Below are 13,268 nucleotides of genomic sequence, written 5' to 3'. Positions count from 1 at the left end.
AGTACAAAACACAGTTTGGCTAAGTTAGCGTGTGTTAGTGGTGGTCCAGATTTGTCCTCAAAAAGATAAATCTATGGTTGTAGTTCTCCTGACCACACCCTCATCTCGCACATGTAAGTAGTGGCCAAGATTTCATCTCCCAATTGATAAATCTATGGATGTAACTTCTCCCGTAAAACTAACATTTTATGACCCATTAAGGAAAATCTAATATAATAAATATAGTAAATGATTTATATATAATAAATACCTAACTAATTAATATTTCACACTAATTGATGATAATAAATGATTTATTAATTGCTCATAATAATGTTTGTTCACTATTTGCTCATAATAAATAATCTATTAATTTTTCTCATTATAAAATTTCTCTTAATTAAACATGATAAATAATGTTTGCCCGCCAACAGTGTGTAAAATCCCTTTTTTTATAAATAAAAATTTCTCTTAATTAAGTTAATAAATTTGTATTTCTATTAAAAAATAATTTTGATAAAAACAGAAACAATATCAATAGATATAAGTTGCGATAGTAGGTTGTGGAAGCGGTGGCCGAGGTCAAATGAATCACTAATTTAATAAATCAGTAGATATTAGTTACGACATGGGTTAAGCCTATACACACATAAATAACCACTAATATAAGGAACAAGTACAAGAGACCTGGATCTTCCGCTAACTCATATAATGGAACGGTTTATGTTTTATTTATGCAATCCCATTAAGCAAAATCAATACTAATACTTTGTTACTTCACTTTCTTATTATTATCATCAAGAATGCAAGGCACAATTTGAATAATTTTTCCTATGTGAGTGGTGGTTCAGATTTGTCCTCACAAGAGATAAATCTAGGGATGTAATCGTTTGTCATAAGTGATGGTTATGAGGGATTTAAAATGCATCTAACGGACAAAATCTATCATGTCATTAAGGTTCCATAATTCTTCATAGTAAATACTCTATTAATTTTCCATGACAATATTTTATTAAATGTCAAATTAAAAATGATAATATATAAATTATTCTACTAATGATGAGATTTGTCCTCACAAGAAATAAATCTAGGGATGTAATCGTTTGTCATAAGTGATGGTTGTCATTGAGATTTAAAATGCATCTTACGGACAAAATTTATCATGCCATTAAGGTTCCATATACTCTATTAATTTGCCATGAAAATATTTTATTAAATGTCAAGTTAAAAATTAATATATAATTTATTCTACTAATGATGATAGTAAATATGTATTTTATACTCAGGATTAGTTTTGTATTACTGCGAGCTTTACAAAAGTGTTTTTCCGATGTACATTACTGGATCGACCTATGGAACAAAACTAATTGAATGGTTTCCGATGTACGTTATTGTGCCGAGCTCTGTAGAAAAAAGCAATTAAATGGTCGGAAATTATAAACTAAAACTAAATTTATTCTAATGGGAAAACATCAGGTTTAGCTATAATTCGTGAGAAAATGACAAAACAGACATATATGTAATATTAAATTTTCTAATTAGTATTATTACTAAAAAGTATTATTTTTCTTAACCACTTTTTAAAAATCAATAATTGCTTAATATTTATTTTTGATAAATTATAGTATATTTCAGTGGTAAAGTATTGTTACATAAAATGTACTTTGAAACTAAAAATAATTATTTTTTAAAAAATAAAATATAACGAATAAAAATTGGTCATATATAGATTCAAGGATAATTGTTGTCTGTTATAAGAAAAAAGATGGGATAGAATTGGAAAATAAAATATGAAATTAGGGTGAACTATATCATTTGCTTTTGAAGCTTTTAAAAGCTCATTTCCTCCACTTTTAAAATTATAGATTTTGGAAGTGTTTTGCATAAAAAACACTTTATGAAATCTTTGCTAAACACTAGGATGAAAAAATATTACTATAAATATGTTTTCAAAGTACTTTTTTTTTGAAAGAAAAAAGAATTACCAAACTTAGTTAGATTGACTAACAATTATATAAGTGGGCCATAATGACGGTGACAAGTATTGATGCTCAGTGAGTAATTTCGCATCGTCTCACGTATTTCTTGATAAATGGTTTCACGTTATTTTTATTCAATGATGATGGATAACAGAGTTTATTGTTCGTAGAGCGTATTGTTATTAGGTTAAGTACTTAACAATTTGACTTACTAACTAATCATGATTTTAATATTTTATGCAACAAATAACCTCACATTTGGAAGCGTAATGTAGTAGAATGTAATGGTTGACCCGCTACCGATAATATCCTCACTTAGCCACTGCGGTCATCTGACAGTATGGGGTTTTCAATGGCCAGCGTTGCGGTCATCCATCAACAGCTTCTCAGGAGGTCACCCATCCCAGGATTACTCAATACCGAGCATGCTTAACTATAGAGATTTTTTTGCCAAATATGAAACCAATTATGCTGAAAAGGTCTCGGTGTTAGGAAAGGACAAACCATTATCTATATTCCATTTGACGAATCCTACCTGCCGAGTCGGAGTACTATAGTAACACCAACTTAATTTGGAGCCTCCCTCGGCTCCGAAATATGTTCAATCCTTGACTCTGGCATTTTTTCTCACTCATGAGACCCTTTCCCGACACAATCCGTCAAGCATACTCTTTAACCCTCGGGTAACCCGTGGTCGACTATACTACAATCTGTAAGGACCTGATCCTCCGCGAAAATTGTCCCCACTTAGTCACTGCGGTTATCCGACAGTGTGGGATTTTCAACTGACACTGATACAGTCACCCATCAACAGTTTTCTGGGAGGTAGCCATACCTAGATTACTCTCACCCGAGAACGCAAAATACAGTGCTTTTTACCAAATCTGGATCCAACTATGTTGAAAAGTCCACAGTGTTACGAAAGGACAAGTCATTACCTATATTCCATTCGGCGAACTCTTCCTGACGAATTGAATTATGTACATAATATATCTGGGAAATTTGAAAACTAGAACTACATCGTATATGATTAAAGTGGTTGCCATCGGAAATAACTTAACATTTTAAAATATAATAGCTTAAGTGAATGAATTATCTTTTTATTATGTCAATGAATAGTAAGAACATAAATTACGTTATGTATTGTTGATTCAATTCCGGGTTTTACTCTTTTCAGACTATTCTTAAAGGGGAAAAACACAACAAGGATCCAAACACTATTAATATCTACACAATTATTCTTGAGAAGAATGAGTTCAGATGCTGCAATTTTGTTACAACTTACATAGTTTAATGTTTTGGTACCGCTCGGCTGTTGGAGTATGTGGCGCGATAAACCACATATGTATAGCTATGGATAGTCCCTCGTGGAATAAGGAGGAATACATGTGGAGTTTAATAAGCTAGGGCATCTCCATACATAACACCAAGGCATTTTAATTAAAAACTCCACACCTCTTATCCCAAGGTGGTCAAGTGGGGTTCGAGGTTATGCGGTCGGGCCCTGAGTAGTGTCTGATGGTCCGTGAAGATCCTAACAATTGGTATCAGGTCAGAGCCCAAGGTTGGTCTACTGTCCAAATGTATAAGTGGTTGTGGATGTCACCCGATTCAGGGCGCAAGTGGAGTCAGACTCAAGGTGAAGCAGACAAGGCCCAAAGTTGAATTGGCGTTCAAGGTGGAGTTAGTGTCTCACCCATTAACTCAAGTGGAGAAAGGTTCTAGATCGACAAGGAGATGCTCAAGGTTGAACTGATGCTTAAGGTGGAGTAATGTCTCACACTTTAACTCTCAAGTGGAGAAGGGTTCTAGGTGGTCAAGAAAATTCTCAAGGTGGAGTTAGTAATTGCCTTCTCATTAACTCAAGGTGGAGTAGGATTCCAGGGCGCATAATGACAATAATCATGATCGATGAGTAGCATATACAGATGGTAATCATATGACGGAGTCTGATTGGACTGGTGAAGTGGTTAAATCTCGCCAAGGTGGAGATTGTTGGAGTATGTGGCGCGATAAACCACATATGTATATCTATGGATAGTCCCACATGGAAGAAAGAGGAGTACATGTGGAGCTTAATAAGCTTGGGCATCTCCTTACGTAGCACCGAGGCCTTTTACATTAAAACCGCACACCTCTTATCCCAAAGTGGTCAAGTAGGGATAGCATCAGTGCTATGTGGTTGGGCCCATATATAGTAGGTTCATATGGTCCATGAAGATCCTAACATCCTTCACTAAAATAAGGAAGATGCAGAAAGGTAATACCATTTCAAAGGATCGATAAAATATCTTTGTAAACTAAAAAACATGTAAAATAATGTTTTTTTGGGGAGACAAAATATGTAAAAAATAATTCCGATATAATTTCATGGCTGGATTCAGGATGCAACTCGAGAAAGAATAGGCATGGTATGCGAAAATGTCTAGGAGGAAAATGATGAAAAGGATTTGTGGAGTGAAGAATAAAACTATTTATCGGGGTTTTCTTTACTTTTGTAATGATAAGAAGGGTAAACTTGATGTTAATAAATATTAAATTTAATATTCATATATGTCGGAAAATGCATAACTAAATAAAAATTGTGCCCGTGTTGTTACGGCACAGGTTAAGCCCTAGCATATATATAAAAGCAAAATACTTCATCTTATCAACAATGTTCACACAAGAAATCGTTTCTTTCCAAAAAAAAATGCATTTTAAGTTTTTTTCCTTCCGCCTAAACAAAATTGCATCCCATCCTTAATCTTTATGCAATATATGCAGAAACTACGAAATACTTTGCTCGTGTTGTAGCAAGACATTTTTCATGGTGAATAATGCTTGAAATACCTCTTCTAACGACACATTTGGTATGTCACTACTATCGTCTAATGCATGATCATTCTCATCATTTATTATTGATGTGACAATTTCTTTATCCATAGGCGATTCCATAATTGCGTCATTCTCATTAGTATAGTTTAAAAGATATTCGACATCCATCTCATTAGTATAAGTTAGAAATGATTCAAATGGTTCTTGAATATTTTTTTTTAAGTTATCCCACTTTGGATTCGGAAACATCAAAATCTTATATGTATAAAACTAAAAATATTCTCTAAATAAATAAGGTTTTCTCTATTTGTCATCCCCTTCGCAATTTCTAAAATCAATTTATTTTTCAAATGTATTTTTTTCTATACACCAATTACAAAAGTCAAATCGACTCTAATCATAATTATTACCATTTTTCTTTATCTTCTCCCTCAATCCCTCTTTTTTATTAAATAAAAGAAAAAAACTATTAAGTTAAAAACCCTAGATTAGATTTCAATTAACAATTATCATACACCTATTTTTTCATTTTATTTCATTTAATTAGATGAGATGTAAATGAATTAATCCGTAAATCATCATGATTGAAGATTTAGTTATGAAAAATCTAGGGGAAATTATTAAAACTCTAATTCCATTATCAATTGTTCTCGAATTACTTGTGTATCTCAAAAACATGCTGATCAAATCACACTGTTAATAATGTATTATAGGTTTTACTTGAATTTAACACAAAACATTGTAGAACAGCACATGCTCCCAAGCTCTACCTAACAAAAAAAAAATCTAGTGGATGATTTAACTAGTACAGGGTGAACCATTAAGGCAACATATGCTCGAACTGATCCTAATATGATGGGCTAGTCATGTTCGTCCATCATTTTTTAATGTCGACCAAAAGGGCATTTTCTCTGTGAAATCGGCAAAGGAATTGCTTCGTCAACACTATGAGGCTACTACAAAAACTAAACTGATCTTGTGAACTGTTTGTGCATCCTATTTTGGCTCCTCAGTATTGGAAGATAATGGCTAGAGATTGTTGCGCCACTCAGGATCTACTCAGCTCCATATTTAAGAGGGATTGGGTCAATCAGTGCTATTTATGTAAAAGGGACAGTGAATCACTGGATCACATTGTTTGGCATTGTAGTTTTTCTAAAAGAGTGCGGGCTTAGATTTCTCGTATCTTTGAGATTAAGCCAGACATGGATATGGTTACTTCCTACAAAGCAGCGAAGGGTAAGATTCGAATGATTAAGGATCTTTGGTTAGTTGCTAACTTAGTCATAAGGTCTGAAATGTGGAAATTAAGGAACCAAATCTGTTTTGAAGGTTACAACTTGCATTTGGTGCGGTTTCAGACTCGTATCTACCAACTTGTGTGTACATGATAGCTCAGTTAGAATGCAGGGTCATATGCATGAATCAATGTACGACCTTCGAATTTTAAGGTATTTCAGAGTTGCTCACAGACATACAAAATTCACTAATCCTGTGGAAGTGGTTTAGTCATACAAAATTCACTAATCCTGTGAAAAATGAGATTAAACGTTAATTTCTATCTTAATGAAATCCTCGTATGTTTTGATGGTGCAGCGCATGATAATCCTGGTCCGCTGGTGCTGGTGTCATAGGTAAAGACAGTAACTGTTTAGTCTTAGGGGCGGTTTGTGTTGGCCTGGGAATCCAAACCAACTATTTGGCCGAGATACATGCAATAATATATGGAGTAGAATGGGCCGTTAGATGGAACTATGCTAGGATCCGGATACGGACAGATTCGCAAGCAGTGGTGAAGGCCTTTGAGTCTCATATTTTGCCTTGGGCGGTTAAGCAGCGTTGGGCTTTGGCGTGCGCTAGGTATAGTGTAATTTCTTTCGAACATGTTTATAGGGAAGCCAATTTTTCTGCCGACACCTTGACAAAGCGAGCATGTTCCTTTGTTGAGGGGTTATACAGAATTTTTTATGGGTCGACCGGATTTCATTCAAGCTGTTGAGTGGTCGGGCATATCTTACTATTTCGTTTCAAATAGTTAGGCTAAGAGTTTTTTGGAGGTGTTTTTGGCCTTGTTTTCTTTTGGTCTATCATGTAAACTTTGTAAGAATTTTTTGATTTTAATAAGTTTTTGACTTAGCAAAAAGAAATAGCCTACATAACACCCCCAACTTATGCTCAGTGGTTATGGAGATGAAAACGTGATTTATTTATTTTTTTGATAAGAAAAGAAATCCATTTCATTAAATCGTAGAACAAAGGTCTTTTTCTAGATTTTCTAGAAAACGTGATTGATTATCTAGGTTTTTATTTATTTAACGGCAGCGTCATTTTAGTAAGTAAAATGTCAAGATATGGTATTTAGGACATACGAAATTTAATATGGGTGGTATTTAGGATAATAAGGGATAGCAAATAAGAGAATAGGAAATAGAAAAAATGTAGATAGAAAATAGGGAAAATCATAAATAGATATTCATTTACCGGTAAATGAATAATTCATTTATTTATCTATAAATAAATAACCCCTCTAAACGAATATTTCTTCCCGATTCCAAAAGCATTCATTTATCGAGGTTAAAATGTATCTTCTTTTTAAAGTTTGCAAAATAAACTTTGATTTTTTATTTTCTACATTTTGTTTCCTATTAAAATTAGAGCTAACAATTTTAGGAAATCCTAATAATATTTATATATCTTTCCATTCTTAGCAATAATATGACATTTAGTAGGGATGGTTTAGAAAAATTCTTCGGTCTCCTATTCTTTTTTCTTTTATTTTTTCAAAACGAACTAAAATAAAAGGACGGAGTGAGTAACGAATGAAAATAAATAAATAAAAATTACCCAAGAATTCATGCCTTTCAATAAGTCCAGCAACTTTGCTCGCGTGATGATCTGGAATTGTGAGAGCATCTCCAATGCAATGGGTCAAGGTCTTAAAACAGCATGCCACATATGATTTAAGACTTTTTACACCATAATTTCATTTCCAATATAAATTTCAAGGTCATAAAAAGTGATGACATGACTAAGTAGGGGTAATGAGAAAGTCTAAATTAGACTTTCTTCATGACCTTGGGTCATTGATCCACAACGTCACTTTGTCTCTAAATTCAAATAAATATGGTTGAATAAATCTTTGAGAATTGGAGATGAATTTTAACTAAAAACTTTTACTTTCATCATCTTTTGTCCTTCAGTAATAATAACCCACAAGTAAAAAGGTGTAAATAGGACCTTCTGATGACCTTGGCCCTGACCCTTTACATTGGACATGCTATGAGAGAGTGCCACATGAAAATTAGTTGTCAGAAGGGGTAGGAGCAACACCGTGACAGTGGAAATGTGCACAATTAACTCTTGTCTATTCTTACCAAAAAAAAAACTCTTGTCTATCATACTTATCATGATCAGAGCGCCCATGAGCCATAAACGCCCAAACTAGATTGGATAGATTTTGAATACAAGCGGTTGGTAGGTTTTGTTCTAGTTTAAAACTTACAGAAATGTATGAACAACATTAACAAGTTAGGAAGTTCTCTGCATTGGTTCTAATTTAAAACTTACAGCAATATATAAGCAACATTAACAAGTTTATAAACAACATTAACAAGTTAGTAATCTTTATTGTTGTATAAACAGCAATAAAGCAGAATTATGTCTTAGAAGAAGACAACATTTGACACCAAATACCGTAGAAACATTAATATTCCACTAGATTTTTTGCCCGTGCTACGCACCGGGCGGACTCAAAACCATCCTACGCACTGTGCTTAAGATTTTGATTTGGTGTGGATAGGCTTCGCCTTGCCCCATCCTGATGCATGCTTGGCTCAGCTTCGCCCCGTTCCGATGCATGCTTAGAATTTTTGATTTGGTCTCGGCTTCGCCTCGCCCCGTCCCAATGCATGCTCGGCTCAGCTTCGCCTCGCCTCATCCCAAAGCATGCTTGGAAAGCTTCGCCTCGCCCATCCCGATGCATGCTTGGCTCGGCTTCGCCTCGCCCCGTCCCGGTGCATGCTTAGGATATTTGATTTGGTGTGGCTTGGCTTCGCCTCGCCCGTCCCAATGCGTGCTTGGCTCGGCTACGACTAGCCCCGTCCCGATGCATGCTTATAATTATTTTGGGAGTACCAAGTACATAGTTGCGGCCAACGTGTCTGTTGTAGTGGCAGAGATAGGATCCAATTAGCATACTTACAGAGTACAAAACTAAGGCTGAAATGTGAAACAAATCAATCCCCCAAAAAAGGTAAAAAAGTGTAGTGGAATACCAACAAAATAATTAAACTATAATAAGCAAAATTGCTGATCCATGTCAATTTTTGACTCTTACCAAATTGTTACTTTCTGGCGGCGTTATTTTTCGAATCTAGCCTATCCCCGATGAAACCATGCTTCTACCCCATATACTGCCCAAGGTAGCATTACGAACCAAGTCGTGGAACTTCTCATAATAATTACATCTAACATTGCCGATCAAGCTTTCAGCCATGTCAAGCATGAAAGATGCTAGAAGCAACGTAAACAGATAGAAGACAAAAAGACTATGAAAACAGTCCTCGTTAAAATTGACTAGAAAGAAAAAAGTGCATGAAGAAAATAATGAGAAACATAAAATTACCAGGAGGAAAGTTAAAGAAGGATAATTAACCAAATGCGACCTTGCAAACTGATGCATGTCATAGTACATTACCAAAAAGTTAGAGAAAGTATCATAAGCTTCCAAAAGGTTCCTCAGTCCAATAACATCCTTGGTTCTTCGGTATGTGAAAGTAGATCTCTAGCATACTAAGAAAACAATTAATTCGACGACCAAACCCTTAATAACCACATATCCACCACCAATGCAAGCACCACCAACTTCTTTACCAAAGCTTATGGCATAAAGGTAAAAGACTTAAGAACTAAAGTAGAAACTTGTACATTCTATAAAGAAAAAATTTCGGTGCATAATTAGTTTAGAACATCCTTTCTAAGCATTTGTCTCTCATCTAGTGTTCATCAAATAAAATGAGCATTATAAGGAAGTGACTACAAAAGAAACCTCACGAATATGTTATTATAAAAATGTATACGTGACATCTCAAGTTGCAGTTGTTCGTAACTCTAAGAATGGTAATTTGCATCTTGGGTTCGATCTCTTGGTTTTTCTTGATTAAGTTTTATGTTCATTGGTTTTTCTTGATTAAGTTTTATGTTCATTGATTTTTCCTTCTACGATCGCACAGAATGTGTGTCCGACAACTCCAGCAATCAATCCCAATGAGAGCTATTTTTTTCTATCGCTCTTCAACATCTTTGCAGAGCATGCATTAGTAACTCAATGGCAGACATATCATCATAACTATAGGCAAATATGTGTACTGTCATTTTTGTTTTTCATTTTGACTTTGCCTTTTTCGTTTTTATAGTTTGTCTGATGCTTCTAGATTAGTCATTACTATATACCGAATTCATATTACAAAGAAACAAAGACTAACCCAATAATGAATAGTATCCACCGAGCAAAATATATGAATAACCTCTTGCCAAGATTGTCAGGCTAACTCCGAAATTCGATCGTTCCTCGCTCGAATTTTCTTTGACGTTTTACAATGAACCCTTTACCATCATACATGCAAGAGGTTACGTGAATTGTTTGTTATAGTCTTGCTGAACTGCAAATTGTTATAGTCCTGTTGAACTGCAAAGTAACAGAACCCAAAAAACTATGGCATGATAACTGGGAAATTTTAGCAGAAGAATGAATAAGAAAGGATTAACCAAAATATGGTTAGGATTTACCAAAAGAGAATGGGATTTTGTTGAAAATAAGACAGATCACCATCGCTACCTACAGATCACCATCCAACAATATGCTTCGGGTTATGTAATCCATGATAACTTACGACTGAAATCAATCCCTCTCCCAGAACCATTCTTTAGGGCGTAGGCATAGGTTTATCAAAAATTAGGGTTTACGTAATTATTGTTCCAAATTTATTTCAGTGCTCCGAATCATCGTATCCCTGAGCCGCACCAAAATCTGTAAAAGAAACCACTTGTAGATAATCAAAAAAAAAAAAAGGAAAAGGACGATGAATTAAACAGAGAGAAGTAGAACGGGGAGAGGAGTAGAAGAAGGACCTGGAGAGGAAAACGTAGTTTTTCTTTTTATTTTCCCGTGTAAATTAGTTAATTTAGGGAGAGAGAAAAGCGTGCAAAAAGAGAGAATTTATCTACAATTTGCTGAGGAGAGAGAAATTTGGAGCAATTTGATGAGGTGGATGGTGTTCACATTTAATATAGAGGGGAGTCTTCGTTACCGCGCGACGTGGGGTCTCACATGACTTAGGATTTTAAAGGATTAAATAAGATAGAAAAAAAAGGGAGTAGATTAGAGTGTTGGGTATAACAATACTAGGGTATCAACCAGGCCTTCGGCCTGGTCTCAACTTCTCGTACGCCTTCGGCGTGTTGTTATTTTAATTTTAGTCGTGTTTTCACCAAATACGGATTGGTGCAATCCTTGGGGATATTTTATGCTGGGAGTTTGTTTTTCACCAAATACTAAAGTAACAAACTAATAAAATCATCCAATGTAAAGAAATATTAAAAATTACATGTACCATTACTTCTTTTAAAATTAAAAGAAGCATCAAATTCTACAATAATACTTCAGGATACACTACATTTTTTGTTATCGGATCTAAAGACACATTTGATTCATTTGGAAATAATAAAGTAATTCTCCTTGCAACAATACACCTGGACAATGCGACATATAGCTGACCATGACTAAATACTGGAGTACGTAAATCAATTCACACATACTTCACCGATTGTCCCTGGGATTTGTTAATAGTCATCGCATATGCAACGCGTATGGGAAATTGACGTCTTTCCATTTGTATGTTTAGCTCTGAAGCTGAAGGTTGAAAAGTTATTCTAGGGATGAATACTACTTCACCAGCTTTTTCTCCCGTTATGATTTTAGCTTCAATCACGTGTCGTCCGCACCTCGTCACCACCAGTCTTGTACCATTACAAAGGCCTTCTTTCGGTGCCAGATTTCTCAGCAACATAATGGGACATCCAACTTTGAGGTCTAGATTAAATGGAGGTGTTCCTGGTGGACTTAAATTGTTGAGAAATTCAGTTGTAAAATCCGAATCCCTTCCATGATCATCCCGAATCATTTTGTCAGCAGCAAAATACGTGTAAGTCTCCCCATGTAATCTTTCTAATGCATCCATATTAATCTTATGGACGTCTTCATTACGTGGAGATAAAATGATCCTCTCGGTTAAGTATTTGGGTGACATTGGTTCGTCCATTACCAACAGAGGATACACCGAAGATATTAGCTCATGCATGTTTTGACATCTACTCATTGTCGATGGCAGATTAACAACCTCTTTAAGGTTCGTTCCAATTTACATACCAATTAATCGGATTTAAAATAGCTATGTCTACGATAAATATAGTTTTATTCAATGAAATTTCATTACCTCAAGCAAGTAGTCAGCAAACTCCAAATTTTCCGGTTCCTGCTCCAATCGCATATTTTGGTTTAACGTCAAGACATTAATGTAATCCCAAAGCAATGAACCTCTTATAGATGCTCCAACAGTTTGTTCTCGACTTGCATTCGAGACCACTGATAAAGTCTGTCTAAAGTCTCCACCCAAGACGACTGTTACACCTCCAAAGTGTCTGTCATCACTGCGAATATCTCGTAGTAGGCGATCAACTGCTTCCACACAAAATCTATGTTGCATTGAAACTTCATCCCATATGATCAATCTTACTTCCTTAAGCAGCTGGGCATAATCCGAGTCTTTACTAATACTAATACTGTTATCGTCTTGGACTTCAAATGGAATCTTAAAAGTGGAATGTGTCGTTCGACCTCCATCAAGAAGTAGTGAAGCGATACCATATGAAGCAACAGTTAAGACTATTTTTCCATCTTTACGAAATCTTCTTGCTATTGTGTTGTACAAAAAAGTTTTTCCATTCCCTGCACTGCCATTCAGAAAAAACATTCGTCCATTGCGATCATTCACAGAATCCACTATCGCATTGTACGCCGAACGTTGTGCGACATTCAATTTCTCAATATCTGACTGAATCACCGAATCACTTAATGCAAACTGAAGTTGTCTATGGTCCCAAATGTATCTGTTACCTACTATTTGACCCCAATCATGTCTTGGTCTCGGCATTGATTCATATTTTTCTAGTTTTTTTCCAGATCGTTGAAGCAGTTGATCCAACAGGTATAATCCGTAATCCATTGCCAGTTCATCTGTTGGATTCTGGATGTTAAACCTTGTTCGCAATCTATGTGGTAGATCATCACATATATTCATTCCAAATTTCGCCCACAACACCTCCGGTCTTGATGGATTACATTGCGATAGGATAATACAAAATAGTTTCCTCAGCTGATTCCAGTTTGCATAACCACTGCTTCTTGAAGACATTTTTTCGATTCTCCATCATGTG

General features: G+C 35.2%; 1 protein-coding gene and 1 long non-coding RNA gene across 3 annotated transcripts; both read right to left on the bottom strand.

The window, feature by feature from the left end:
* Positions 1-8,303: 8,303 nt before the first annotated feature.
* On the bottom strand, positions 8,304-11,023 carry LOC113287192. 2 transcript variants are annotated; one of them, XR_003329829.1, is made up of 4 exons: positions 10,905-11,023; positions 10,563-10,803; positions 9,112-10,486; positions 8,304-8,935 (listed from the first exon to the last, which is right to left on the bottom strand). It is a non-coding gene; the product is annotated as an uncharacterized LOC113287192 (long non-coding RNA). The 2 variants fall into 2 exon arrangements; XR_003329828.1 differs by having other exon boundaries at positions 9,112-10,461.
* A 558-nt stretch (positions 11,024-11,581) lies between these two features.
* Positions 11,582-12,151, bottom strand: LOC113290668 (ATP-dependent DNA helicase PIF1-like). The gene has a single exon (XM_026540251.1). The coding sequence runs from the start codon at positions 12,149-12,151 to the stop codon at positions 11,582-11,584; it is 570 nt and encodes a 189-aa protein (XP_026396036.1).
* Between the last annotated feature and the right edge of the window lie 1,117 nt (positions 12,152-13,268).

Source organism: Papaver somniferum, chromosome 6 (genome assembly GCF_003573695.1).
Source record: "Papaver somniferum cultivar HN1 chromosome 6, ASM357369v1, whole genome shotgun sequence".
NCBI classification, from domain to species: Eukaryota; Viridiplantae; Streptophyta; class Magnoliopsida; order Ranunculales; family Papaveraceae; genus Papaver; species Papaver somniferum.
The sequence above is the reverse complement of the archived record's forward strand: the minus strand, read 5'-3'. Positions and strand labels throughout refer to the sequence as shown.

What these genes read in the sequence shown, in the direction of transcription:
- LOC113290668 (XM_026540251.1), bottom strand. Translation starts at nt 12,151, where the DNA reads ATGAGTAGATGTCAAAACATGCATGAGCTAATATCTTCGGTGTATCCT.